The sequence below is a fragment of the Brassica rapa genome, chromosome A09 (assembly GCF_000309985.2).
Source record: "Brassica rapa cultivar Chiifu-401-42 chromosome A09, CAAS_Brap_v3.01, whole genome shotgun sequence".
Taxonomy (NCBI): domain Eukaryota; kingdom Viridiplantae; phylum Streptophyta; class Magnoliopsida; order Brassicales; family Brassicaceae; genus Brassica; species Brassica rapa.
In genome coordinates this window covers 36,337,491-36,363,962 of record NC_024803.2, presented here as the reverse complement: position 1 = coordinate 36,363,962, position 26,472 = coordinate 36,337,491, and the positions used below count along the sequence as shown (strand labels likewise).

The window sequence follows — 26,472 nt, the reverse complement described above, 5'->3', positions numbered from 1 at the left end:
ACCTGAAAAAACTATGTTTCCACTTCTGTTTAGCTGCCAACACTTCTCTAATGAGGTTTACATTGCTCTTGCTAACATGCTCGCCTTATGGGTTTTGGCCTAGTTGATATTTTTTTCTTGACTTTCACATCTTTCATTTGGAGTTTTATATTTGATATAGATAGATTCTATCATGTGGTCAATTTTAATTCTATCAGGAGGGGAAACAAGATTCAAAACTGTGATATACCATCCACATATCAAAAAAATGAAGAGAAATATTATTCTTGATTTACTTTCTCAGTTCTATTAATAAACAAGTGAAATGGAAATAGGTAGGAAATGAATAAAGATGACATAAGTAGTACTATAACATAATGAAGGTGTAAACTTAGTGCATGTAGTAGCTGAAGAGGGACACAAGGGAAGCTCCAACAAGAGAGCCAAGAGCCGGCAATGCAGCCGAGGCGGCGGATGCGGGTCCTGGTGCTGGAGCTGCGGCTTCCTCCACAGCCATGACGGCGGTCATGGAAACAGCAGCGAAAATCACACCGCAAGCGATCTTCTTCATCTCCATTGCTGAGACCTGAAAGACTTTTTCTTCTTTTTATTTAATTTTTATTTGTGTGGTTTGAAAGTTCTTGCAGGTCTGAGGAACATGCATGGTGTTGATGGGGGATTTATACGTCTGGAACTGTGTTATATTTAGTAAAAATCATAATATTGTTTTTAAGGATAGCCAAAATTAACTAGTTACCAATGATTATGACTATAATTACGGTGAGAAGAATTTCGATATACGGCTTAGAATAGTTTTAGCACATCTCCGTTGATATTTTATTGTCAAATCAAACATGACTTGCAATTTGGTAAAGAAATTCACGAAAGTTAGAAGTTAATACTATAAACTGTATATTACATTAGGGCAATTGTCAATAATAGCACCTTTTGAAGTTTATGTATCAAAAATGACACTAGAAGAAGAAAGTCACAAAAATGACATTTATTAAAGGGTAAAATATCTCTAATAACTTTGGTTTAAAATTAAATAAACAAACAAAATAAATAAAAAGAAAAGAATTTTTTTTATAGTTTCAGATTATATGTTTTCAGATTCGAAAATTTTTTAAATTTTTTTAAATTTTTTTTTTCGAAATTTTTTTATTTTTTTTTAAATTTTTTTTTATAATTTAAAAATACTTTTTGAAACTGTTTTTTAAATTTTTATTTTTTATTTTAATATTTATTTTTTATAAAAATTTAAATCCTAATTCCAAAACCCCACTCCTCAACTCTAAACCCTAAGGTTTGGATTAATTAACCCAAGGAATATAAGTGTATATTTACCTCTTTAATGAAACCTATTTTTGTGACTTTGAACGTTGAATGCTACTTTGGGAACAAAAAACTTGGTTTGGTGCTATTCTAGTCTTTTTCTCATTACAATACAATGTAATATTACAAAAGATATAGTACGTAACCTAGTTCAGTACGTGGCACAATCAATATACATACAAGCTACGCCATAATCATTGACTTATCATATATACAAGCTACACCATAATCTTGACCTAATCATTTACGATAAGCCCCATCAAGAAGCTGCTCCACTGGACTGTTTAGTCTCAAGTTCGTGCTCAGCGACCATAACACACGAATCTGCCTCAAGCAATGGAACCGAACTGTTCATCTTCATAAGTATCTCACCAGTCAAAGAATCAATCTTATCTGTGGTACACTGTACATCAGGTGTGATCCCTACTTGATCAATTTCGTGTAGAGAAGGCGACAAGTACTTAGCCACCGTCACAAACAAAGCCGATCCGTCGTCTAGCTCCGTTACGCTCTTGGAAGATCACAAAAAATCATATCAGAAGATCAAATTATGTATCTGTAGAAACCTAACTAATGTATATAATATAAATACCTGGATCTTCCCTTTCCCATATGTGCGTCGACCAACAAGTACAGCTCGACCGTTATCGTGTAACGCACCAGCCAAAATCTCACTTGCACTTGCACTTCCTTCATTCACCTGTTCACCATTTGATCTAGACACTTATGGACCGTTCATGTTAACTAGGAGTAGACATACAAACCGAACTCTTTTTAAACTTACAAGCACAACAAGTGGATCATGTGTCACGGCGTGTCCGTCAATCATATTTATTGGTGATGTAACTCCTTCACGGTCGATTGTGTAGACAAGAGTCTCATCTCCATCAAGCCATAACTGTGCAACATCAAGTCCTACTTTAACCAAACCTCCCTAACATAGAAATGTAGAAAGCCAAGTGTCAGGGAAAATGTAAACTCATTGCAAAAACAAAAACCTGAAACTTACAGGATTGTTCCTAAGATCAAGAATGTATGACTGAACATTCTGATTCTCCATCTCGTGGACCGCATGTTCCATATCTGAAGCTGCAGTCTATTGGAATGTTCAAAATCAATAAACTACATATCAGTTGTCATCTTTTTCACAAACACTAACCTGAGAAAACGCTGTGAGTTTGACATAACCGGTCTTTGCTAAGCGTCCATCAGGAGTTGTATGTGGGATTATAGTACTTGATATCGGAGAGAGCTTAATGTAATCTCGAGGTAACTTGACCTTCACGCATATAAGAGACGACCATTGAGTAACTACCGTAAAAATATTTTTAACATAAACACCGGTAACTATACCTCTCTGATATGTGAGCCATTCACCTGCAAGAGAGGACAATAAATTTACCTAACTTGACCTCAAAGTTTCTAACAAAAGAGACATGCAGATAATAAGTACATACACTCTTAAGTTTGACTGTTACGGATGTTCCAGCTCTGCCTCTCAGCTTCTGAGCTGCTGCTTCACTATCTATACCATCCAGTTTCTGGCCTGTAAAATTACAAAGAAACAACATAGTCATAGCTATTATTCAAAGAATCCATTGGGATAAGGACCAATGAAGAATGTTACCATTAATCTCGACCAGTTCCTCGCCTTCATGTATACCAGCACGATCTGCCGGGCTACCTTCTATGCAAGACATAACAACCTACATTGATCTCTACCATGAAACAATATCTATCTACTTCATGCTACTTTGGTCTCAAGATGTGTGTTTTGTTACTAACCAGGTGACCTGTTCTTGGTTCTGAGTTTATGAAAAGACCAACACCTTGCAGATTCCCATCACTACCAATTCTGAAACTTTGGTACTCCTGCAAGTTCACAAGATGTGTCTTAAAGGCCAAAACCAACTTCAAAGAACACGTTCATGGATGAGTCAATACCTTTGGGCTGATGATCCGAGTAAAAGGATCACCAAGTGTGGAGAGCATAGCTTTGATCTTTCCGTAAGCAGCATCTGCTGATCTTAAAGGAAACATCTCCACCATCGTTTGCTGCAACTTAGAATCCCAATCTGCAAAATTATAAACTTTCCCTCAGATTCATTCCACAAAATCAATCATCAAAATCTCAAAACGTTACCCTGATGATTAAAAGTTGGATCAACGAATGTTTCTCTGATCAAACCCCAAGCTTCCACAAGAGTTCTCTGTACTTCAGTCACCTTAACAAGACATCAAAAACAGAGACGTTAAGAAACAGAGTACTCTGTAATTTGGGAACTAAAAACTAAAACTTGATCACCTCACGAGCGCGTGAGACGGGGAAAGCGATGGTAATAGACTCAGCGAGGGCTGGAGAATCGCAGCAGATCGACGAAGAAACCGCTACGGAAACGGCGGCGGCTAAACCGAGTAACTTCCTTCCCACGGTATTGCTCATTTTCACACCATGGCTCTCTGTTTCAGTATACATCTCTGTTTCGAACCCCCGTTGCTTTAGGCGAACATAGCGATTCAAGCTCGGAGAAGGAATCAAAGCGGGTTTCCGAGATCTCGGGAACTGTAACAGAGGAAGATCAAGTCTCGGTGTTACGATCTTCTCCATGTTGAAATTTTGAAGACCAAACATGAATCAGTAAGCGAGAGACAAGAAGATGATGCTTGATTTACTCTAATAATCTAATGACGTGTTTAAGACTTAAAGACAGTTAAGTTGTGGAAGATTCTTTATGTGGGCCCACTTGAATCTTTTTGTGGCTTAAGAGTGTTTGCTGTTGCGTATCTAATGTAAGAACTGGAATCAACAAGTACACGTGTTTGCGTACTTGCGTTACGTCACTGATCGCAGAGGATCTATAATGGACCAGAGAGTCAAACTAACGTCTTACTTGAAAAATGGTCTTAAGACCCATTTTAGTTTCGGTTTTGGGCCGGGGACTGGGACTTTCTGACATAATGGACTTGCTATGTTATAAAATAAGATGGTTGAATTAACAAAATATTCTTATAATGTTTAACCTTTGGATTAAATCATCATTTATCAATGGTGTTTGCCGGACGATATTTCATCTTTTGAATAGTAAGTTTTGATATGTAACGTATGGTAAGGCCTTTGAACCATTCGATTGATCTGCAAAAGTTTTAAAAGTTCACGAGACAACTCTAACCAGATTGCTTTTGAATTCAAAAGTGTACTCACCTTTTATATTGTTATATATGAATTTGAAAGCCATATAAACGAGTTGTCGAACATCAGTCGGAATACAAAACAAAATAAAATATGTAAGAAAACTTTATCATGGTGATATATTTCGTAAAAAGTTTGATCAACAGTTATGTTACGAGTTATAGCGATCATGTACTCCAGACAACTTTCTATAAAAGAGCATACACAACGAATTGCTTCCTATACAAATAGATGATCACCATCATGCCACGTGAATACAATTTAAAGTGTTGCATGTGCATGCATCGGGAAAAGAACGATCTCAATTTGGGAACTGAAATTTAGGGTTTTGACTTTAGAGATGGAATGTTTACAAGATCGACATACGCTTCATCTCCAAATTGATTGCTTCCCCTTTGGAAGGTAAATCTTGTAAGTATGGGGTTCCTCATAATTCATAAACCCATCCCTCTCTTTATTTTGTTTTTCACATTAGTCCCAACGTGAACGTACCCTTTTATTATGAGTTCCGAGACCAAAATTCTTTAATTAAATGATCTTATAAGCGATAAAATTAAAATTGAAGAACTATTATATTTATTCATCACCACACATATATCTAGATATAGTGTCTGTACATTTTTCTTATAATTAAATAAGATATGGAAATTATCAATCAATGCGTAATTGAGCGTGTTATAAGTGGAAATAATTTTATATGTGAATTAGTCGAACGAAACCATTATATTAAAACCACTGGATTACTTATTTTATAATAAAATATTCCTGTTATGATTCTAAAAGAGATTATATATGTGTATATCGCACATTTTTTTAACACTATCGCACATATTTTCAAAATGTAACTTTTACGTAAATATCAACACTTTTTAAAGTACAAACATGCTATCTCTCGCAAATTAATTTTATCTTGAATAGCAAATATGGCCGAACTTACCTAGTAATAACAGCGCACTTGTTTTTTTTTTCTCTTATAAATAGTCCTTATAAAACTGATGATAATATATCATAACCGAATACACCATACAAAGAGAAAATATTATCAGTTGGCTCTTTTTTATAAATAACAATAAGAAATTCATCTATTAATCTTGGTTGGTTTCTGAAAAGTAATTGAACAAAAAGAAAAACAAAGGAGGTATGGGAAAGGAGATAAAGACATATTTCACTCAAAGCACATTATTGCAGACAAATAAGAGAGGGTCGAAAATAAAAAATACAAAAAGGTGAAAAAAATAAACGAGTAACTGAAAAAGAGAGGAAAAAATAATTAACACAGAGAGAGGATACATACCTGCTCATATCAATGTCCACTACTGTTCATAAAAGAACGAGTCCCTGATGAAAAATACATTCACTGACCATTTACTTATGTTATGTGGTCCATTTTTTTTTTTTTTTGTAGTTGTCACCACTCTTAGAAAATGGGTAGTTACTATAAGTAATAAGTTGACCAGAAATCCTCCACTTGATGTTAGGTTTCTCGTGATGATACTTTGATTAAAACAAATTCGGTCCGACTATGCGCTATCGAGTCTAAGGATAACTAGTTCTTATTATAGCTTTATAACTCTGCATGTGAATTATTTAGTGCAGGCGTCATTTCAGGGAAATGTAACACAACATCGTTAAAGTTGAAAAAATCTAAATGATTTTATAATGAAATTAATCTTAACACTAGACCAAGATGTTTTGTTTATCTATTGTAAACTATATAACAAGAATTATTGATAAAAAAATTCAAGTATGGTTAGATTTTCATAATTTGGGGGTAGATTAATTATTATAAATATAGTGTCTTTGAAAGATTATATATAGGTGTATGTATATACTTTTATGGTAGGAAAGGTTGATGGGTAAAATTGAGAAATGGGGAAAGAGTGTGGGTATTTCTTAGGAGTTATGTTAACCTCAAAATAGAATCTCTCCTCAAAGTAATTGGAAAGACAAAAGTCGATGCCATGTCCAATCATATATAAAGATATATTATATTTGTCTTATAATATAAAAGCACCAATTAAATCAGATATGGTTTTTATTTTCTTTGGCTATTTATTTTTCCTGGTATCGTCTGCCCCTCCCTTCTGTGATGATCTCACCCTATAGCTTCAGTGCTTAACATACTCTGTGATTGTATGTCAGCTTGTATATATGTGATGCATATGTGTCACCTTTATTTCGATTCAAAGTAAGCAGAATTGAGATTAAGATAAGAAATAACATTTACATACTATATGCATGTATATACTCATCTATGAATCAAAATTATTATAGATAATCATGTATAGATAAAATATACGTATAGAAATAACCCATGTCCCAAAAAGTGTTAATATGTGTAGTATGGTTTGGTTTTTGTGTAACTATCAATTTAACTATAATTATATGTTCTTTAATTTATCATATATGTATGATAACTTTTTCTAGAACCTCCCCCTTAATAAAGAGGTTTTGATTTCAATATTGTTTGTTTTTTGTTGAAAGGTAATTAGTATTACTAGAAAAATAAATTTGATAGAAAAGTGTATCTTAATATTGTTTTCTTGAACTATTATATTTCCTTGGGATAATATTCGCTGGTGAAAGAAACCCAACACTACATACAACTTGGAGAATCTACAAGCATGATGATCAAATAGCTTTAACAGGAGTAGAAAAAATAAAGTTGATCAAATAAAGAATATGGACAAAAGAACACGCTCGGACAATGATCACGAGCCAACGACACCACAACTCTAACGATTATATAATATAGTATCAATGTAACAAGAAGAAAAAAATGTTACAAAATATCCATCATAATTTCTTCGCCGGAATGGATCATACTATTGCTAATAACATCAATGTTCTATAGCGCTCGACTAACAGTGGAGGCGAACTTCTAGTTTTAAAAATAATCAAGCTGGTTTTAAATTGTTCAGATGAAATCCAAAAATACGTAAGGGTCCGGCTGTATGATATTTTTGAAAAAAAAACCGTGAATATATTTAAAACAAACTATTAATTGAACTACCTTTGAAAAAATATATTAATCGAACTACCTTTGAAAAAATATATTGATCGAACTACAGGTATATGAAAATTTGTGTTTAGGGGATGCATTAAAAGGCACATATGTAATACCTACATGTTACCGAGTTCCATCTTGTATTCTTCTTCCTTTTGTGTGCCTAATATATTGTGCTATACTAATTCAAATGTAAAATACTTTTAAAAATAATAAAATATCGAGATATGTTGTTCTTAGTACAATTTATACTTATATGACTATTCGGAAAATAAATATGAAATTAATTTATTTTGTTTTCTCTTTTGAGGTACCCGTGATTAATCATGAGGCAAGCTCAATTTGGCCTCTTTCTCCCTTTTTCTTTTGCATGTTTTTTTTTTTTTTTTTTTTTTGTCAAACAAACGATTATATTAAATCTAAAAGGGTTTTAAGTTATTACATCCGGTAACAAGATAAAAACTGGAGGGAACCTCGACAGTTTGATGAACACCAACAAAACAGCAAAACAAGACATAACGAACTTAACGAGAGATACTTGCTCGACAACCGGAGAACCGTGGGAAATCATCAGATGCACCCCTAAATAGGTTACTACCACGAGCATGAAATAGTCAGAATCGACGTTGAATAAACCAACCAACAAAGCTTGGAAGGAGGCGGAACGAGCAAGAGCAGCTCTAGCTCCGACGACGCTCTCCGAAGAGACTAGGTGAATCTCAACAGAAACGGAGAGTATACCAGTCATGGATTTGTCGCTGATGAACAGACTGGATGGACCTTGAAACCGAATAGCGCAAGTGACAAAATTAGAGTTACTACAAACTCTACTGACCTGTGATGGCTGGACAAATAGTGTTCTTAAGTTAAGCATAACATCACGGCTTTGGGCTAGGTGAACCCTGTACACTGAGGCTAAAGTTGTCTCCAATCCCATATAAACGATTGACTTCTCAAACACCTCAGACCAACTAATATAGATATCGTTAACTAGAATCCATGGTAAAGCGAGGACATTGTTCAAAACGCAGCTTTGGACACCAACATTACCGTGCTGGAACACTCGAGCTTTGGCTGAACCGAGTCTGGTTCGCTGTTCCATGGAAGCCATCATGCTATAGATTAAGTGTTGATCGTCTGAGCTGGGTTCCGAGTCTTTGATGAACGGCGAGGGGGGCTCTGAAAACCCACTGGAGCCGCAGTCTGGAGGGTCCGGCAGGTCCAACCGTGGAGGAAAGAACGGACCTTTGGCGGATTCACTTCCTGGCTGAGGAAGGAGGCAAGGCCATAGTGGTCCAGATCTTGCAGTTGACGGAGTTGGTGATAACCTTAAACTGTGTAGCTCAGCTCCGTTGAGAACATGCCAGGATGTAGCTGCCTCAATGTTAGATGAAAGCTTGTCGGCATAAAGACCAAGGAGGCAGTTAGCGAGGGTTGGTGATATGCGGTTGGAGATGGTGACTGGTACCGGCGACTGAGGAGAACTGAGCTGAGCATGTGTGTTCTGTATAGACGTCGTAGACGCCATATGAATAGATTCGGTGAAGGTACACACAGACTTAACACATCCACTCGCCTCAGTAAGTTGAGCAGTGACGAGAAGGGTACCGGACACGGGGGTGACGGCGAGCTGAGCAGGGGCATGGACGACGACCAAGCTAGAAACGGCGGAGATAGCAACCAAGCGGCGGTGAGGGACTGTAGAAAGCACTGTTGAGAGGAGCAACCAGATGGAGAGAGCGATAGCTATATCTGGTCCCAAGGCTCGATTCCTTTGTTTCTGTCGTTGGATCCGTCGAGGGCCCTTGCCGCCGAAGATTAGAACCAGGAGAAGCGGATGAAAGCAGAGACCAAGGTAGAAGACGACACTGTAGACGAAGAAAGAAAGCAGATCCGGCGGAGAGGAGTCCCGACGCCGGCGAGAGAAGTCACCGGCGCCGGAAATCATGACTTGGAAGTCTGCCTCGGAGACTGTGCCTGGGAGGTTATGCGGCTAGGGCGAACTTGAACTCCCTTGCATGTTTTTTTATTGACAAATTTTTTCTTTTGCATGTTGGGGCCTTCTTTAATCTTCTTTATGTAATACTTAATCATATGTTTCCTTTCATTGACGATTTCGTTAGATCTTTACGTGGATGTATAGACAAAACGAATACATTAACTCTATTTTTTTTGTAACACAACGAATACGTTAACTAAAGAATTTTCTTACATAGGAAAAATTCAAATATAAACTGTGTACATAAAACATATACGTGTGTGTCCATTAGAATAAATTAAATCTAAGGGAGATGGAAATCTGAGCCACGGCAGACAAAGCTGTCTCCTTCAGATCAGCCTTGGAATATGAACAGTATATAAATAAATAGATTTGAGCAACTAATTTAAACATTTTCATTTCTCGACATGATTATAGGAAATTGTAAAGTACTTATATTTCGTTTAATGAATCTAGTAGAATATATAGCTTCGGGATTCTAAAAGCAGATTTTAAGGCTTTATTGGGAAAAAATTCAGACAAGAAATATTTTATACATTAAAACAACCAATGTATAAACTTAGGTTTTGTGAATGTACTGTGTTAGTTAATGTAACAGCATAATTACCGAACAAAGTGAAGTCCAATGTTCGGATTCTTTCCAGCAACAGTAGGAAAATCCAAATAAATATTGCTCAGATTTTGAAAATGTCTTTTGAACAGTCACATAGAACAATTCAGTTTCGAGATTCGATTTTATTAAAAAATTAGTATATATCACTAATTTTCCATTTTTTTATGTTTCTGATTGTCATGTATTTTAATACATAAGCATGTGTATCCTTCAACTGGATATAAGTTTCTACGAAAATTAGAACTTTAGATAGCAACGCTCTTAAAGTTGTAAAATTTAATTATTTACGACGAGAGTATGCGTTGTATTTAGAAGTAGAGGCACTACGATGGGCAGTGAAGAATATGATTCAATATTCGACATGTTAGATCTTTGGGATGGATTGCAAGAATTTGATCGCTATGATTAAAAAGCACCATATTTAGCTAAGTTTTGCAACAAAATTGGAGAGAATAGAAACTCTGTAGATATGCTTTCCGGACTTCAAAATCATTCGTATTCTAAGAGTGCAAAACTAAATTTTAGATTCTTTAGCTAGGATTATGAGATATTTCCATAGATTACTATGTTTTATTGGTTGTTCTGTTCCGGTCTAGTTATCCAGACCACCTCAAGTTTGAATAATAGAATAACCGTTCGTTGTCAAAAAAAAGTTGTGAAATTTTGAATTAAATTTATTATTACTTTTAAATTTAGTCACTAATATATATGGTTTATTTATATACTTATATTAAAATCAAACATATTTTGTATTTATTTAATCAGTTTTCTATTTGATTTAGCGAAGTGGTTTACAAATTATGTAACTATAGTGTAATACATAGACTCCGAAAATACTTTGTATGTTAGGTTAATATAAGCGGCTACAGAAAACTTGTACTACTTGCATGTTTTTTTCTTTTGAAACAAGGCACGTTATTTGTAAACTATATGCATATGACTTACATTTTAGGCGCATTTAAGATATATATAACAACGTTCAATAGGAACCACTTAAGTGTTTATCGGTAGAGAAATGTGGAGAGTGTTGAGAAGATGAGAGGGGTCAAAGGATGATAGGTAGGGATGGTCTACATCTCCCAGCAAAGGGGTAGGAAATTGATTGGTAATAAATGATGTCTGAATTAATCCTACATTATTTAAAGATGTACGTTTATATCCTTTTCAGTTTTACTGCTGTTTAATTGCTGCTTGTGACCAATGTAACAATAATCCATACACTATATTATGAGTTGGTTACCATATGAGACACATTGTGTCTTTGGATTGCATAGAGGGACACATCTTGCTTTGTAGACACAATATCTTTGTCGAAGAAGAATAATGGACATTGTTGCCCCTGATTAAGGGAGACCGAACTTTCTGTCTGGTTATGGAACCGGTTTGCAAGCTGTAAGACCGGGTTGCTAGCTGTCTGTCTTATCCATTACCAAAAGCGGGGAAGAAATTCTCACCGTAGGATAAAAGAAAAAGCAAGTTTGATCCTACGGTTAGATTTGAAAGTAGGTTTTGCCAAGGACGTGGATAAAATGCGTGTTTGTCGTTGGGGAGCAAGAAAGAGCGACGTTCTTCTGGGGATTTGCAATAGAGAGAACGTAGGTTAATATTTTTTTTTTGTCTATGATTGTTGATGAATGTTTTGTAAAATTGGATCTTGTATTCAATCAAATGTGTTCTTGCGCATGGTGCATGTGCTATGGAAGACCAGTGCATGGTGATGTGTGGCGACTGGGTTTGTGGGGATGGATGTAAGTGGGAATTTGTGGTCGACAAAAGGCAGATGGCACGGCTTGTACCGATTTCCGAGTCTATTGCACTGAAAGAACTTCAAGAGAGTGTTTTGCGGGAGTTCGGTAAGGAGGAGAAGCTTTGGGAACCTATTCTTAGTTACTGGACGCCAACAAGCTTCGAGTTAGCGACGGGGATTCGAACGCCTCCTGTGCAGCTTACAAGTGATGGAGCTATCAAGTACTTTGTTCAGCACGTGAAGGTGAAGGGGGCTATGAATCTGTTTGTTAGGTTCGAGAGGAACGTGACGTTTTCTGAGAAGGACAATGTTGACGACTCGGGGATGGGTTTTGTAACTCCGGTTGCATTTGGACCAAAGAGTTCTTCAAAGTTAGGCTCTGGAACTTCGAACGGAGGATATGTATCGACGGGTGCTTCTAAATCTAACATTGTTGACTTGCAAGATGTAGAGTTTCTGAGTGAAGTGGAGAGAGTTGAGGAGGTAATTAAAGGCGGTAGCGAGGGTGGAAAAGGAGAAGCTTTAAGCAAGAGTAGTGTTGGGGAGGAAGAAACTGTGGTGGAAGAAGTGGACGAGCTTGACGTGAGACCTCGAGGTTATGACGAAGATTTCTGGAGCCCACTACTGAAAACTGACTACAAAGGTTCGAATGCTGTTAATGTCATCTACAATGAGGAGGAGATTGTTGCTGGTTTGACAAAGAGTAGTGGTCCACGGCGTTACACTTGCACCACCAATGACGCGTTTGACCATGTTGTTGAAGTCGGTGGTAGTAGCAGTGGTGTAAATTTGCCAAAAGATGAGGACTTTGGCAAACAGAACCCATGGCTGCATGGCGTGGATGAGGGTGTTGGTGTGGACAGGCAGAGGAGGTCGTCCACAAGGAAGCTAGATCAAGTTGATGATGAAGAGTTTGATATCCCTCCTCTGTTTGATGATACTAGCTATGCCGCAGCAGAGATTCCGGACATGGATTTAGATGAGAGAGATGGAAGGATACATGTTGGGAAGGTTTTTGGTAACAAAGAAGATTGTCAGATATCGTTGGCGATATATGCAATCAAAAACCAATTCCATTTCAAACAAACGAGAACAAAGGTTGATTCTTTTGTTGTGGAATGTCCAGATGAACACTGTGACTGGAGAGTTACAGCTCATGAGATCAGGGGGTGTGGTTATTATGAGATAAGGAAAGCTCAACTTGATCATAGTTGTCCCATCGAGTCAAGGCAGGGGTATAAGAGCAAAGCTACTTCGCGGGTTATTGCGGCAGTTTACAAAGCTAAGTTTGGGGAACCTGGTAAAGGACCAGTGCCTGCGGAATTACAGAGGCTAGTGCTCGAGGATCTTCGAGTGACTGCATCGTACATGAAGTGCTATAGGGCGAAAGAGAAAGCTATCATGGACATTCGTGGATCAGAAGAAGACTCCTACTTGAAGCTGCCAGAGTATTTGCACATGTTAAAACTTGCAAATCCTGGCACGGTTGCTGATCTGGAGACTGAGGTGGATGAGGATGGAGATGAGCGATTTCTTTATATGTTCCTTGCGTTTGGGGCGTCCATAGATGGGTTTAAAAAGCTGCGTCGTGTCCTGGTGATAGATGGTACACACTTAGGAGGGAAGTACAAGGGGGTGCTGTTGACTGCAAGTGGACAAGATGCAAACTTTCAGATCTTTCCTCTTGCTTATGCTATTGTGGACAGTGAAAATACAGAAGCGTGGACATGGTTTCTACAAAAGGTTGAGCGTATATTGGCTGATTCCCCAAGTCTTGCCATTATATCTGATCGTGCAACATCAATTTCTAATGCTGTGAAACGTGTCTATCCATCTGCTCAACATGGGGCGTGCATTGTCCACTTAGCAAGGAACGTTAACTCCCGCTACTCGAGCAAGAACTTGGCGAAGATGGTGACTGCTGCTGCAACTGCATACAGACAACGGGACTACAGGGAGCTGTACGCTAAGGTCAGAGCAACTAACAGTGCATGCGGAGTTTATTTGGGGAATATCGGTGTGGCTCATTGGTCGCGGTCGAACTTTGCGGGTGAGCGCTATAATATCATGACTAGCAATATAGCTGAGCAGCTTAACAACGCTTTGAGGGAAGGGAGGACGTCACCAATAATGGAGTTGGTGATATTCATTCAAAGGATGATGACAAGGTGGTTCTGTGCTAGGAGAAAGAAAGCAGAGAAGCATAGGGGGGTTGTTAGCGTGGAAGTTGATAAAGAGATGACCTCTAATATGGCAACAATGAAGGGTAGTAAAGTGAACTCTGTCTCTAATTGGACTTGTGAAATTGTGGGAAAATTTGGAGGAAAGGAGCGTGTGATGCTTGCTGAGAAGCAATGTAGCTGCAAGTATTTTGATAAAATAAAAATACCTTGTGGCCATGCTATGATAGCTGCTGACAGTTTGGGAGTGACTTATGAAACATTGGTGGGTCACTGGTACAAGACTTCGACTTGGAGGGAGACATATGGTGGGATAATTAATCCAGAGGGAGATCCTAGGGATGTTGATGTTCCGGAACACGTTAAGAATATGGTGTTAATGCCGCCCTTGACGACGAGGCCAGCTGGGCGTCGTATGAAGAACAGGATTCCTTCAACTGGTGAATTTCCGGTAAGTACATGCATAGTTCTTTAGATCATTGAATGTGCGGGATTGTAGGATCTTGTAGTACTTGAATGTTTTTGATTTGTGTTTCAGGTTGCGAAGAAGACAAAGCTGGTTCCAAATAAGTGTGGGAGGTGTCATTGTGAAGGGCACAATAGGACCCGTTGCACAAACCCAATATAGAGATTGAGGCAGTGGGAGGGAGTTTTTGTTCGAAGTCATTACTTGGCTAGCACATTATCGTATGAATAAGTTTTTGAATAAGAAACGAACTTGATCATGTAATGTTATGAGTGGTTTTGTGACATTTGAGTTGGAGAAGTATTATGGTTTGAGTTGTTTAGTGGTAAAGACTATTACTTTGCTATTGTATTTGAGAGGATAATTGTGTTTGCATTGATTAAGGTTTATTTGGTATTCCTGGTAGGGTTATGTAGCTCTTTTGCAAGCTGATTTACTATAAGAGTAATTGTGACTCCGTACATGCAATTGTTTGTCTTAAGTATTAGATGTGGATAATGGATAGTACTTGTGTTCGATATATATAGTGTACATGCACGGAGGTGTGAACGTAATTGCAAGCTGATTAGCTTAAGGTGTGATAAAGTAGTAGATGTGGACAATAGGGCTAGGACTTGTGTTCGATGTATAACGTGTACATGAATGGAGGTGTGGACGTAAGGTGTGATTAAGTAGTAGATGTGGACAATGGCTAGGACTTGTGTTCGATGTATAACGTGTACATGAATGGAGGTGTGGACGTGAAATCGATTGGTAATTGTACAAAGATGTAGGCTAAGGCAAAATGGAAAGGAGAGCAGTTGTAGGAAAGTCATAAACATAATATGTTACATAACGATTGTCTAGAAGCAAAACACCAAGAAACAGAAAAAGTTGCATAGACCAAGACACATAAGTTGCATAAACCATAAGTTTTAGTTTCAGACAACACTAATAGAGACATGACGAAATGGAATTTTGATCAAGGAAAAGTAGGAACGTAGTAAGCAGGTAGGACGATGGTTTTGTAGACATCCATGGCATACTGTTTGCGTAGATCATCAACGGTCCCGTCAGTAATTCTTGACATGTGGGGGAGAGGATCACCGTGAGAGTGTAGCTCCATAAACTTGATGCTGACTGGACCACAATCACCCGACCGCTCATTTATGTAGCTTCCGGTGATCCTTTCCCAATGAAAAGGCTTCAGTCCACGGAACTGAGTCTGCTGTGGTTTAGCAACCTTCTTGACGAGGTAGGGCAGTGAAGTGAGGATGGGGTCCATGAGCTTCTGCACTTTGTTATCTCCATACAACGTTGGGAGTGGGTCTAGGATCTCAACATATCCCATGTCGAGGTTTATAGCTAGTCCCACCCAGTGACGATCCTCCCAGATCATAGGAGTGTATATCGTAAACACATCTTCCATCCATTTCTTCCCTGGCTGAAGCACCAACTCAGTCAGACGGGTGTCCCATTTGAATCGGTCTTTCCTTGCCAATTTCTTGAACCCCTTGAAGACCTCCTGAATCCCGGATGCTAGATACGGTGTTGTGAAAGCAAGCTTCTCTCGATCAAGGAGCTCTCTGTGCCTTCCAGCAAGCATGTACATCAAAATTTCCATATGCTGGACCATAACGTCACATGTTATTCAACAGAATATGAGAAAGAGCCAGAGTAATCATAAAGAGAAACAGAAAAAGCAAAGGAGCTTAGAAGGGGACTCGAACTTACAAATGTGGTGACCCATTTCTGCGGCTGAGCTATTTCCAATATGAATCTGTTGGAGAAGTCAAATTGGGACGGAGTAATGTGGAATCTGTGATAGTGTTAGAACATGAATTAAGAGTTGTTGAAAGAATGAAAATGTTAAAAAAGCAAAAATGTTGCATGCGATGAAGGTTTGGATCAAGGTACGTACGCTTGCGTATTTGCTGTGAGAGTCGCGTGGAAGAGGTCCCACTGGTGCTGCGGAAGCGGAGCGATGAGGGCTAGTGCTGGAATTGAAGGGCATTTGAAGAGTTCTTCTGCAAGGTTGCATTCTTCATCTGATGGCTGATGTCTTGGGGTTGGCTTTACAGGGCTGGAGTCGCTAAGTTCAACAACTTCTTCGTCAGATAGGTTTTCCTGCACTCAAGAAATGAAGGCAGTTACGGGAGTGGTGGGAAGAAAAGTAAGGAAAAAAAACAGTACCTGACTCTTTTCCACGTTTAAGGTTGGGAGGGAGGTTCGTTTTGATGTAGCGGTAGCAACGAATGCATTGACAGATGAGGCATGTTCAGCAAATCCGCTACTCTTAGTTGGAGACGTATCGGGTGTGATGGGGTTTAGTGGGGGTTTAGGAGTAGCTCGGTGGGTTGATGTGTCGTATCTAGGATTATTCAGTGATGGGGGGCAGGACTGTTGGGCTCGAAGATTTCAAAACCTTGGAATCGAAGTTGGTGGTAATGATGGTCACTAGTATCGTAGATGGGTGTAGTGGGTTCGGCTTGGTTATGGACGGGGGTGGTGTGGATGGGGGTGGTGTGGATGGGGGTGGTGTGGACGGGGGTGATGTGGATGAGGGAGGTGTGGACGGAGGAAGTGTGGACGGGAGAGGTGTGGATGGGAGAGGTGTGGATGGGAGAGGTGTGGACGGGGGAGGTGTCGACGGGGGAGTTGTGGACGGGGGAGATGTGGACGGGGGAGTTGTGGACGGAGGAATTGTGGACGGGGGAGTTGTGGACGGGGAAGTTGTGGATTATAGGGTTTGGTTCAATGGGGGTGTGTTTGGGTAAGGTGTAAAAGGTGGTGGTGTGTACGGGTGTGGTTTGTTCAGGTTCTGTAGGGAGATGTGTTGTGTGGACCGGAGTTGACTCGCTGGAAGGTTGGCCGTAGAGCTGAGCTGCATATTGGCTGACAACAGGGGAGGTGCATTCCGGATGATCTTCCTCCATAGGTGCCGGGGACTGCAACGACGTTGACAGACATACATAAAAGTCAATAAATTGCAACAGAAACGCGAGAAGATTATAGGGGAAAGGAAAAATGGTACCGTCTCGTTAGGTACATCATCGGTTGAATGCTCTGTGGGGTCAGTCTGACATCCTCTGTGTGAGAGTTGGGGTTTGTGTGGAGAACCAATGAGAGATTGGAAAGCAGAACGCTTGCTGTGGGTTCGAGACTTCTTGCGTTTGTTGAGTTGGCGCATCAATCTAAACTCTTTCCTGAGTTTGGAAACTTCGCTAGAAACTTTAGAAAGCATTTCCATCATCTGATCGTTTGAGTTGCTGGTTGAACCAGTTCTGAGAAAGTAGTTGCTGATCCTCCTCTGCTTTCGGCACGGTGGTGGTTTGTTTAGGGGCTTTCTAGGTCTCAAAGCATTTTTTGAAACTTGTCTCCTCGTTTCTGGTTCCTCCAAGGGAGGTTTATGGATGAGTATGGGCGTGGAAGTGTCTCCACCTGGCCAGAGATGCTTCTTGAATGGGTGGTGGTTCGCTATGAGGTTCTCCATGTACGTTAGGCGTTCATCAGCAACAACGTCGTGCCAAACTCCCCATCCTGGTTGCGGTTGGCTTTGTATTGGTATCAATGATGTAACAGCAAGCTGTAATGGCCGCAAAAATGACCAGTTGTTAACATAGACTCGTAATGAAAACAATAGAAATGCTCAAAATTAATTGAAGTAGTAAAACGAGGGAGATGAGGTGCTTACATTCTCAACAGCTTCCACGCGTAGTATGTCAAGGTAGCTAATCTTCGGGTAAACAGGAAGATGAGGTTCTTCGAGTTGGATGATTGATAGCGAGTCTAAGGGGGCTGGGATTATGGACTGCAGCTCCGGGACGGCTTGAAATGCAAGGAGTTGTAATGATAGGGGGAATCCCTTCAGCCTGAAAGTTTCCTGCTTCAAAAGATTAATAAGCTTTGCAATAGGGTCCTCGCATTTCAGAGGGATGAACTTGGGAGGTTTCATGCAGGTAATAGTCTTGAGGAAAGACTCTATGCCCCAAGGGTGTAGGCAGAAAGCGTCGACGTCCTGGACCATCTTGACGTACTTCAGAGTAGGCCGTGGAGTTTGTTGATGAGCGATTAGAACCCCATTAACAATTATTATTAGAGCTAGGCGCAGCTTCTTTTTTCCTGGCATCGTTGTTTCAGTCTCGAGCTTGTGGCGTAGATCAGCAATGGTGGTGAATCTCTTTTTACCGATCAGCTTGATCCAGTCAGGATCTTTGTGAGCTTTACTCTGGTCTTCCAGTTCAGTGTTGTAGTCTGCAGGAAAATCTCCACAAGGCAGACCTGTGATTGTGCCGAACTCTTGGAGGCCGAAACGGATGGGATCGCTTCCAAAGACTGACCAGAGTGTGTGTTTATCCTCGACAATTAGCTGTCTTGTAAGAAAAGCGTGTATTATTTTACACGAGGCAGGACACTGACGTGCTGGGAGCTCAAATAACTTCCCGAAACAAGAGTCTTTGATGTACTGGAGCTCTTTGGTGTTACGGAGAGCATGCTGTATAAAAGCTAGAAGGTCTGGCTTGGAGTAGATGTTGATACGTCCGCTTGGGGCCCTGTCTGTGGCGAACAGCCTCGGAGGGAGAAGGTGGTCTGGCTTGTTGTTTCCTACAAGAACGTGTAAATGTTAGGACCGTAAATGGAAACAACTCGGACACACGACCAGAAAAAGAAAAAACTAAGAAACTCTAGACTTTCCTTTAATTATTGATCCCTAAAGAAGAAATTTGAAATTGTTATGTTAAAAGCAGGAAACTTTCACACGATTTCATACGATTTCATAGAGTTATACAGTTTTAAGAGAAGTGAAAATCGATAACTAAGAGATCTACCAACAAGTACATGGATGAAGAAATAAACCTTGCATGTCGGAGCAATCAAGACAGCAGATCGAGAAGGCGAGGAAGATGATAGATCGAGTAGGGAACTTAATCTACGCCGCTGAATATGACAAGACAGCAGATCGAGACCGAAGATTGACGGGTTAGGAAGATTGTAAAGGGTGCAATACGAAATGAGACATACGATTGAGGGGTGAGGAAGATGATTGAGGGGTGAGGAAACTAGGGTTCTTAATCTCCGCCGCGGAAACTAGGGTTCTTAATCTCTGTCGCACAAAGTATCAGAGAGAGAGAGAGAGGGTGTGAACCGTAGGATAAAAGTGTGTCTTTAGATTTATGAACTAGGTATAGTTTGGCGTTGGTATACTTGGGTTTAAATTAAACTCGATTCGGTTTGGTTTTCAATGTGTCCGGTTTGGTTTTATTTGTTCTAGGGGCATCGATGTCTTTGGCTAGCCAAGAAGGTTGCCTCAAGTTCAATGTGTCTTAATGTGATATATGAAACTGGAAAAATGTCTTAAAGAGTAAAAAAATCACTATATTATACATACATCACTCACTACAAGAGCGGGCTTCGTATATCACCGTATTATGTATGACCTTGAATATGAAATGAAAATAAAAGAAGCAAAGCATGTGGGTTTTAATTGGAGGAGTTATGAAAGTTATGTCATTTGTGTGAGTGTGTAGGTAGAGAGATGGTCAAAGAAAAAAATGAGATGTCAAATCAAATAACAGTGAGTGAGAGAGAGAGGGAAAAAAAGAACTGTTGATACCATCAATCTTTGCTCCCAAATCTGCCCAACCCATCACACCCTTAGGGCTCCACTCTCTTCTCTTTTGTCTTTTATCACTCTCCTTCACATTACTTTTTGCCCCTTCTTCACCCATTTATCATCATCTTCGTGTACATTCATACATGTGTATCCACTTCCCTATTTTTTATAAATAAATGTGTATACACATGACTGCATGCATACGTATGCATATGCAGCAATAAAGGAATATTCACTGTTCACTCATACTTTTGTACACAAAATAAATTAGGTCAATATATATGTATATATAAGCCTCGATAGAGAGATAATCATTTGGTTTCGAATTTTAAGATAAATTATAAAGTGAATCATTTATAGATAAAGAGGTCTGATGTTCTTTCAACGAGCAAATATGTCTCTCCACTAACAAAAGGTAGAAAAGAAAAAAAAAAGCTAAGACAGCATATTGAAAAAGCTCTTTGCTGGAGGAAAAGCCTCTATTTAACTGTAATCCTAGTTACACAATCAGATCCAAATTGGATCTTGAATTCTAACACTACAACAAACTGACACACAACAAAAACAGTGACTACAATAACAAGAAAATCACTTGCAGTCCGGTAGTATGATTTGTTTTCATATCAAGATAAATAATTGGCTTTAAGAGCTGCATTTAATTAGTTTACCAAGTGCACATTTAATATGGTGATTATTCATTAGAAAAATCAGCCTGAACATAGTACATAGGAAAGTTATATCGAAAAGAAGCCAGCAAAAATGATTTGAACATATATATATATATATATACATGCTTTAGCACAAGGAAAAATTGATTGAATAACAATGCATTTTACATTAAATTATTTATGTGATATATTTTAGTTATATTATACAAATTAGCAATCTTTTCGAAAAACATACGCAAGTTTTAAAATTTTCATTTTTTGAGTATTGTGAACATTTAAATTCAAAATTTTATTTGCTGATCAGTGAATTAATGACTTTCTTCCCATTGGTGTTAGTATGTTAGGGTAATACAGTCAATTATGAATTGGAAATTGTAAATATTATAACCAACACAAGGTATTTGGCAAACAATGTAAGTATAAGTGCTGATTATTAGAGCAACATATAAACACAAAAAATCCACATACATATATTATAATAATTTTTAAGCATATGGCATCCGCATAGCATCATCAAATCATTTTAAAACAATAAATGAAGTATGATAATCTATAACTTTATATTTGATCTTCCTAAGAAAGTTTAGCAATTGAGTAGTAATATTCTCTAGTGTCCATTCTCTCATTATTCTCCATGATGTCACTAGACAATTAAGTAGCATTATTTAAGTGTTATTAAATAATAAATTCGAAGATAACACCACTAGAAAGCAACTGTCTTTCAGAAAGAAAGAAAAGAATCTGTTTATTACTCGAATTAAATTATGGAAATATTCATTATGATCTAGAGAATATATTATACATTTAAAGAAAACTCTTAAATAATGCAGGCATGAATGGATAGCATCTACTTTTGTAGTATTTTACTATCCCATCAAATATAGGTCAAACGTTTATGATTTATTTCCTTGGAAACGAAAAGTGAATTAATTCCAATATAATACATAAGCAAGGTAGAGACCGTGGAGAACCCCATTATTTGGAGTTATACATTGCGTTGTAATAAAATTTAAGTAGAAAGCCAGAGATACATTTTTGAAATTTTCCAAGTGATCCTGATCATTTTTTGGTATATGACCATTTAGATGATCATATAGCTCTTACTAGATAAGCCCTACCTCCATCAAAACGTGGTCCATAGTTTTAGGCATTCTTAGAATTAATATATATACTGAAAACTAAGTACTTATACTAATTTATAACTATTTGGATATTGACTCATGATCATTGTCTAATTGTTCTACCTCAGAGGCAGGCTCATCCTCTTCATCAAACCCATCAATGCCATAAGCTCCATGGCCATTTCCAAAAGCCTTGATGTGATCTTTCAGAGATCGCTTGTGCTTGAAATCAGATCCACAAATACAATACCAAAGCTTACCACAATTCTTCTCATGTGTTCTCCAGTCCCCTCGAACCGCAAAAACCTTTCCACATTTCCTACACATGAATGGCTTGATTCCATGTTTCCTCTTGTAATGTGTTTGAAGTGTTCTGAAGTCTTTCAGAGGCTTTGCCCTTGGATGGTCAATGTTGTTGCGACAGCCTGGTGCGCAGCAGTAGCACGGAAGCCTCAGCATTCCAGTTGGCTGCGTCCCTCTTAGAGATTCGGGTCCTTTTCTGTATTGTGATCCATGTCCCCACATATGCATCTGTAAAAAAATCGTGTATATATATGATCATGCAGTCTTTGAAACTCACAGTATGTCCGAAAGTTGATAAAATATGATATGTTTCTTAGCAATTTTAGTAACATGTGTCTGCTCTAAGATGTTATGATAACTCTAACCACCATACATAGATGAACTTGCATACTGGCCTTGAAGCGTATATATGTAATAGAAAAGAGTATTTTATCCAACAAGGATGTCACACAAATGCTGAAATGTGATAAATATAGAAATATACTTCATAAACTAAAGGAGGTAATAAGAAGATATATAAATGCATGCTTAGGGTAAACAAAATAATCAAGGGTAAACTAAAAAGCAAGATGCTTAGTTCATGTTCATTACAAGATCTCATCAAACTCACATATAGAGAAAATGAAGCCATACATATATCTGAATATATTAATAGGATACATAGGTATCCGAAATCGTATGAGTACTGTTATTTTACACGTTAGACATTAAAAGACTCTCATACAAAAAAAGGATGAGACACTTGCAAAGACACAGAGACTCTGAAAGTACTAAAGACATAAAGAACATTTTCTGTCTTGTTAAATCTCAGTCTCAGTCTTCACAGTATCTCAAGTCTCTCGGTTCTTTGTAATGCAATGATTTATTCATGCATCAGCAAGCAAAGACTACGTCATTTAATAGATTTGAAAACAGTATACATATTCGTGCACAGATTAAAGGTGAAGACTATTTTTTTGTCTTTTCGAGGAAACTTAGTGAGCAAACAAATTTTCTTTGGTTTTAGTCAGAAAATGAAGAAAGAAAACGCATATTTCAAAACATATGCGTATATTAATACATATAGAAATAGATTAGAGAGGGTTTTGATTTAAGAACCTGCATGTTGTTGTATCTGTTGAAGGTTTTGAAGCAAACAGGACAAGAGAACTGAGTAGGGCCAATGAGAATCTGAGAAGGTGTAGGGATCCAATATTGACCCTTGTTGAGTCTGCTTATTCTACATCCGCCGTCTCCACCGACTGAATCTTCATCGTCATCTTCTCCTCCTCCAACGCCGCCTTGATGGTAGTCGTTGTCAAGATCTTTCTTTCCGTTCATGTCCTCAAGATAGTGAGTAGTGGGCCTCGAGGAAGAGGAGGAAGAAGACATCATGAGCAAAGAGGCCATATCTTGAGGACTAGGGCTTGGAAGGCCTATGTGAAGAGCAACAGTGACGTCATGGTCATGGTCATCGAGGTTATGATCATCTTGATGGTGATGATGATCGTAGTCAACATCCATGGAGATTGAAGGTGGTTCTTGAATTTGATGGTCATGGTGGTGTTGTTGTTTGTTGGCGGGGCTGAGGCTGAGGAGAGGGAGGGCTTCACGGAGAGGAGGGGAAGGAGGAGGAGTTGGTGCTGGCGGTGGACGGTGGAGGTCGCCGGAGTGAGGGAAGAAGAAAGAAGAGTGAGGAGGAGGAGGCGAAGGGCTAGTTGAGGAATTAGGGTAGTGGTGAAAGGGATTGGACTTGAACCAGCCCGTGAAGAAATTGGAATAAGGATCAGTCATGGTGAAGAGAAAAAAAAGACAAGGGAATAGTTTTCACTCTTGTGGGATTATCTTTATACAAGAAGACACAAGGATGGAGATGAAGATGGAGATTGTGATGGGATGGGGAGAGAGAGGGGTCCTTTTCCAGAGAGAGAGAGAGAGAGAGAGAGAGAGAGATTATTAAATGTGGAGTGATTTTATTTTTGGTGCAACCTGAGTGAAAACTAGAAAATTCAGACTTTAACCCAAAAACAAAGAAAAACAAAACTAAAAAAGCAGGTCAAATACGAATGTATATTAGTCTACACAGTAATTATTTCATTCAGATATGTAGGTCCTTATTATTTGTAGAACTATTGTGCCAATTTCAGTTTTGAACTACCGCTTTAACACAACTTTTTTAACTGGAGGTTTGTGTTAATATTACACTATATTAAATAAAAATTATACTTGTGACATTTAAAATGTAGAAATTTAAACTTTTAATCATATATCCAATTTGAATATGTCTAATACCTTGGTTTAAGCGAATGTAATACCATTTATGATATCAATAACTTTTGTCCATATTTAAATCTGAATTCATGTACGTAATTAAATATCAAAATATGATTTACAAAGTATGTGTAATATGTTAGGATATAATGATTTGGGTATCGTAGTCTTTTTACTTTTTAGAGTAAGAGCATCTCCAAAAGAAACTCTATAACTCTAAATATAGAGTTTTTTGCTCTCCAAAAAGGAATTTTAAAACTTCAAATTTGAAGTTTTGAAGAGTGAAACTCCAAATATAGAGTTTCACTTTTCAAAACTTCAAATTTAAAGTTTCATCTTTTTATTTGCATTTTGGTCCTTACAATTATACATCATGCATGTTTATAATTCTTAAATATATTTTTGTTTATTGTTTTAATCTTTAAAACTTTTATATCTCATATATATTTCAAATTTGTTTTATAAATTTAAGTTTTACACATGAAATTAAATAAAAATTTAAAACAAGATTTATAATATTTTAAAACTAGGATTAAACAACAAAAATATTACAAAAAACCATAATAAAAACTTATTAACAAGTTTATTAGTGTAAGATTTTTTAATTAATATTTTGTAATATTTATATATATATGTACTAGTTATTTATAGAAGTTTTAAGAATTTACATTAACTATGATAAATATAAGGACCATAGTGTAAAATATAAATAGTTTTAAAGTTAGATTTAAAGTTTTACTTTTGGAAAAGAACACATTTAAACTTCAAATATAGAGTTTTAGAAACTTCAAAATAGAGTTCCTTTTTGGAGATGCTCTAAGATGAGGCGAAACTCTTAACCTTTTATTATTTATTTAAATTTTAAAAGGATATTATTTATTTATAGTTATATATCTAATTTAATTAATAGTTATAGATGATTATTTATTTATAATTATATATCTAATTCAATTAATAATTATATATGTTCACTGCATAGTGAAACAATATGATTTTTATATTACCAAATTACCATACAAAAATTATGCAAGTACGTAGAAAGTATTTCACATCTATGGATTATATACTCAAAACTATATAATGTATGCTGTTTCATACAAACTACGTTAAAATATAACTAAAGATAATATGAATTGAGCCTTGAGATTTAGGGTAGCTAAGTTGAAGAGTAACCCAAAAAAAACATGCACCAAAGACAGTAATCTTTAGCCAATTATGACAAAACAAAAAATATTTCGATCTTAATAAATTGGTTGTATGTATTATTTGGAGTTTACTTAATTATATCAAGTATGAGTAAAACAGAATTATATGTGCATAAGAAGGAACATAAAGACAAAATAAGAAAACGAAAATACAATAAAGCATATGAGGTGCAGATACATCATACAAAGATAATGTCGCTGCTTTTTGAGATTGGCTCCCATCCCAAACAAATTTTCTTATCTTAAACGCCTTTTCTCAACGACAACAAAAAAAGAGGCCATTTTTTCAGTTTGAGATTTTTAATAGTTTTTATAGATGAACGAATTTATCACATTGAAATTTAAGATACAATTCTGGTTTAACACACCCTTTAGTTTAAAAAGACTTATCATTATAGTGAACACTTTTACAAGAGAGCAAAAGGATACACAATAGGATTTATTCACTAATAGTAATGATTTTGTCAAAAATATGATTGACTAAAATAGTTTGAAAGTTTAAACCTACATGGTATAAATCTACAAAATATAATGTCATAAGAATAAATAATGACACTATATGTCAATTACGAAATGATAGGTTTTAATATTTAAAATATGTGAAATCTCAAAAATAATAACTAAAATTATTAATTATATGAGTAGTCAAAATTAATAAAATCAGATGAATAGTATATATATTTATCACTTTTTGAAAAATATATATTTACCACTTATCTTTAAATATATTAATAACACAAATTTGAGAATCAGAAAATGTTTGTACTCGAGTAATTAAATGTTCATCTCTGCAATCACTTCATCGGAATTCGATTT

At 37.3% G+C, this 26,472-nt stretch overlaps 5 protein-coding genes across 5 annotated transcripts; 1 reads left to right on the top strand and 4 right to left on the bottom strand.

Annotated features, from left to right (window-relative positions):
- Positions 1–239: 239 nt before the first annotated feature.
- On the bottom strand, positions 240–642 carry LOC117128215 (arabinogalactan protein 23). Its single transcript, XM_033280171.1, has one exon. It carries the CDS (start codon positions 554–556, stop codon positions 371–373), a length of 186 nt encoding a protein of 61 aa, XP_033136062.1. The 5' UTR covers positions 557–642; the 3' UTR covers positions 240–370.
- Positions 643–1,392: 750 nt separating this feature from the next.
- LOC103841674 (carboxyl-terminal-processing peptidase 3, chloroplastic) lies at positions 1,393–4,004 on the bottom strand. Its single transcript, XM_009118224.2, has 12 exons — positions 3,620–4,004; positions 3,458–3,539; positions 3,259–3,389; positions 3,100–3,186; positions 2,942–3,020; positions 2,772–2,860; positions 2,668–2,691; positions 2,474–2,593; positions 2,324–2,410; positions 2,099–2,248; positions 1,907–2,014; positions 1,393–1,825 (listed from the first exon to the last, which is right to left on the bottom strand). The coding sequence occupies exons 1-12, from the start codon at positions 3,944–3,946 to the stop codon at positions 1,574–1,576; spliced, it is 1,536 nt and encodes a 511-aa protein (XP_009116472.2). The 5' UTR covers positions 3,947–4,004; the 3' UTR covers positions 1,393–1,573.
- Positions 4,005–5,629: 1,625 nt separating this feature from the next.
- Positions 5,630–17,507, top strand: LOC117128206. The gene is made up of 2 exons (XM_033280078.1): positions 5,630–5,642; positions 11,356–17,507. The coding sequence occupies exon 2, from the start codon at positions 11,820–11,822 to the stop codon at positions 14,523–14,525; it is 2,706 nt and encodes a 901-aa protein (XP_033135969.1). The 5' UTR covers positions 5,630–5,642; positions 11,356–11,819; the 3' UTR covers positions 14,526–17,507.
- On the bottom strand, positions 15,800–19,454 carry LOC117128210. The gene is made up of 2 exons (XM_033280125.1): positions 19,353–19,454; positions 15,800–19,100 (listed from the first exon to the last, which is right to left on the bottom strand). The coding sequence occupies exons 1-2, from the start codon at positions 19,357–19,359 to the stop codon at positions 18,151–18,153; spliced, it is 957 nt and encodes a 318-aa protein (XP_033136016.1). The 5' UTR covers positions 19,360–19,454; the 3' UTR covers positions 15,800–18,150.
- Positions 19,455–21,694: 2,240 nt separating this feature from the next.
- LOC103841673 (zinc finger protein WIP2) lies at positions 21,695–24,619 on the bottom strand. Its single transcript, XM_009118223.3, has 2 exons — positions 23,300–24,619; positions 21,695–22,429 (listed from the first exon to the last, which is right to left on the bottom strand). Exons 1-2 carry the CDS (start codon positions 23,972–23,974, stop codon positions 21,980–21,982), a joined length of 1,125 nt encoding a protein of 374 aa, XP_009116471.2. The 5' UTR covers positions 23,975–24,619; the 3' UTR covers positions 21,695–21,979.
- Positions 24,620–26,472: the final 1,853 nt, after the last annotated feature.

Bases quoted from the DNA above. Each gene is read 5' to 3' on its own strand.
- LOC117128206 (XM_033280078.1), top strand. From the start codon at position 11,820: ATGGAAGACCAGTGCATGGTGATGTGTGGCGACTGGGTTTGTGGGGAT.
- LOC103841674 (XM_009118224.2), bottom strand. From the start codon at position 3,946: ATGTTTGGTCTTCAAAATTTCAACATGGAGAAGATCGTAACACCGAGA. The intron at 3,187-3,258 runs GTATTGACTCAT...GTGAACTTGCAG, and splicing joins CTCGGATCATCAGCCCAAAG to GAGTACCAAAGTTTCAGAAT. The intron at 2,249-2,323 runs GTAAGTTTCAGG...TTTCTATGTTAG, and splicing joins TTGATCTTAGGAACAATCCT to GGAGGTTTGGTTAAAGTAGG.
- LOC103841673 (XM_009118223.3), bottom strand. From the start codon at position 23,974: ATGACTGATCCTTATTCCAATTTCTTCACGGGCTGGTTCAAGTCCAAT. The intron at 22,430-23,299 runs GTTCTTAAATCA...ATTTTTTTACAG, and splicing joins ACAGATACAACAACATGCAG to ATGCATATGTGGGGACATGG.
- LOC117128215 (XM_033280171.1), bottom strand. From the start codon at position 556: ATGGAGATGAAGAAGATCGCTTGCGGTGTGATTTTCGCTGCTGTTTCC.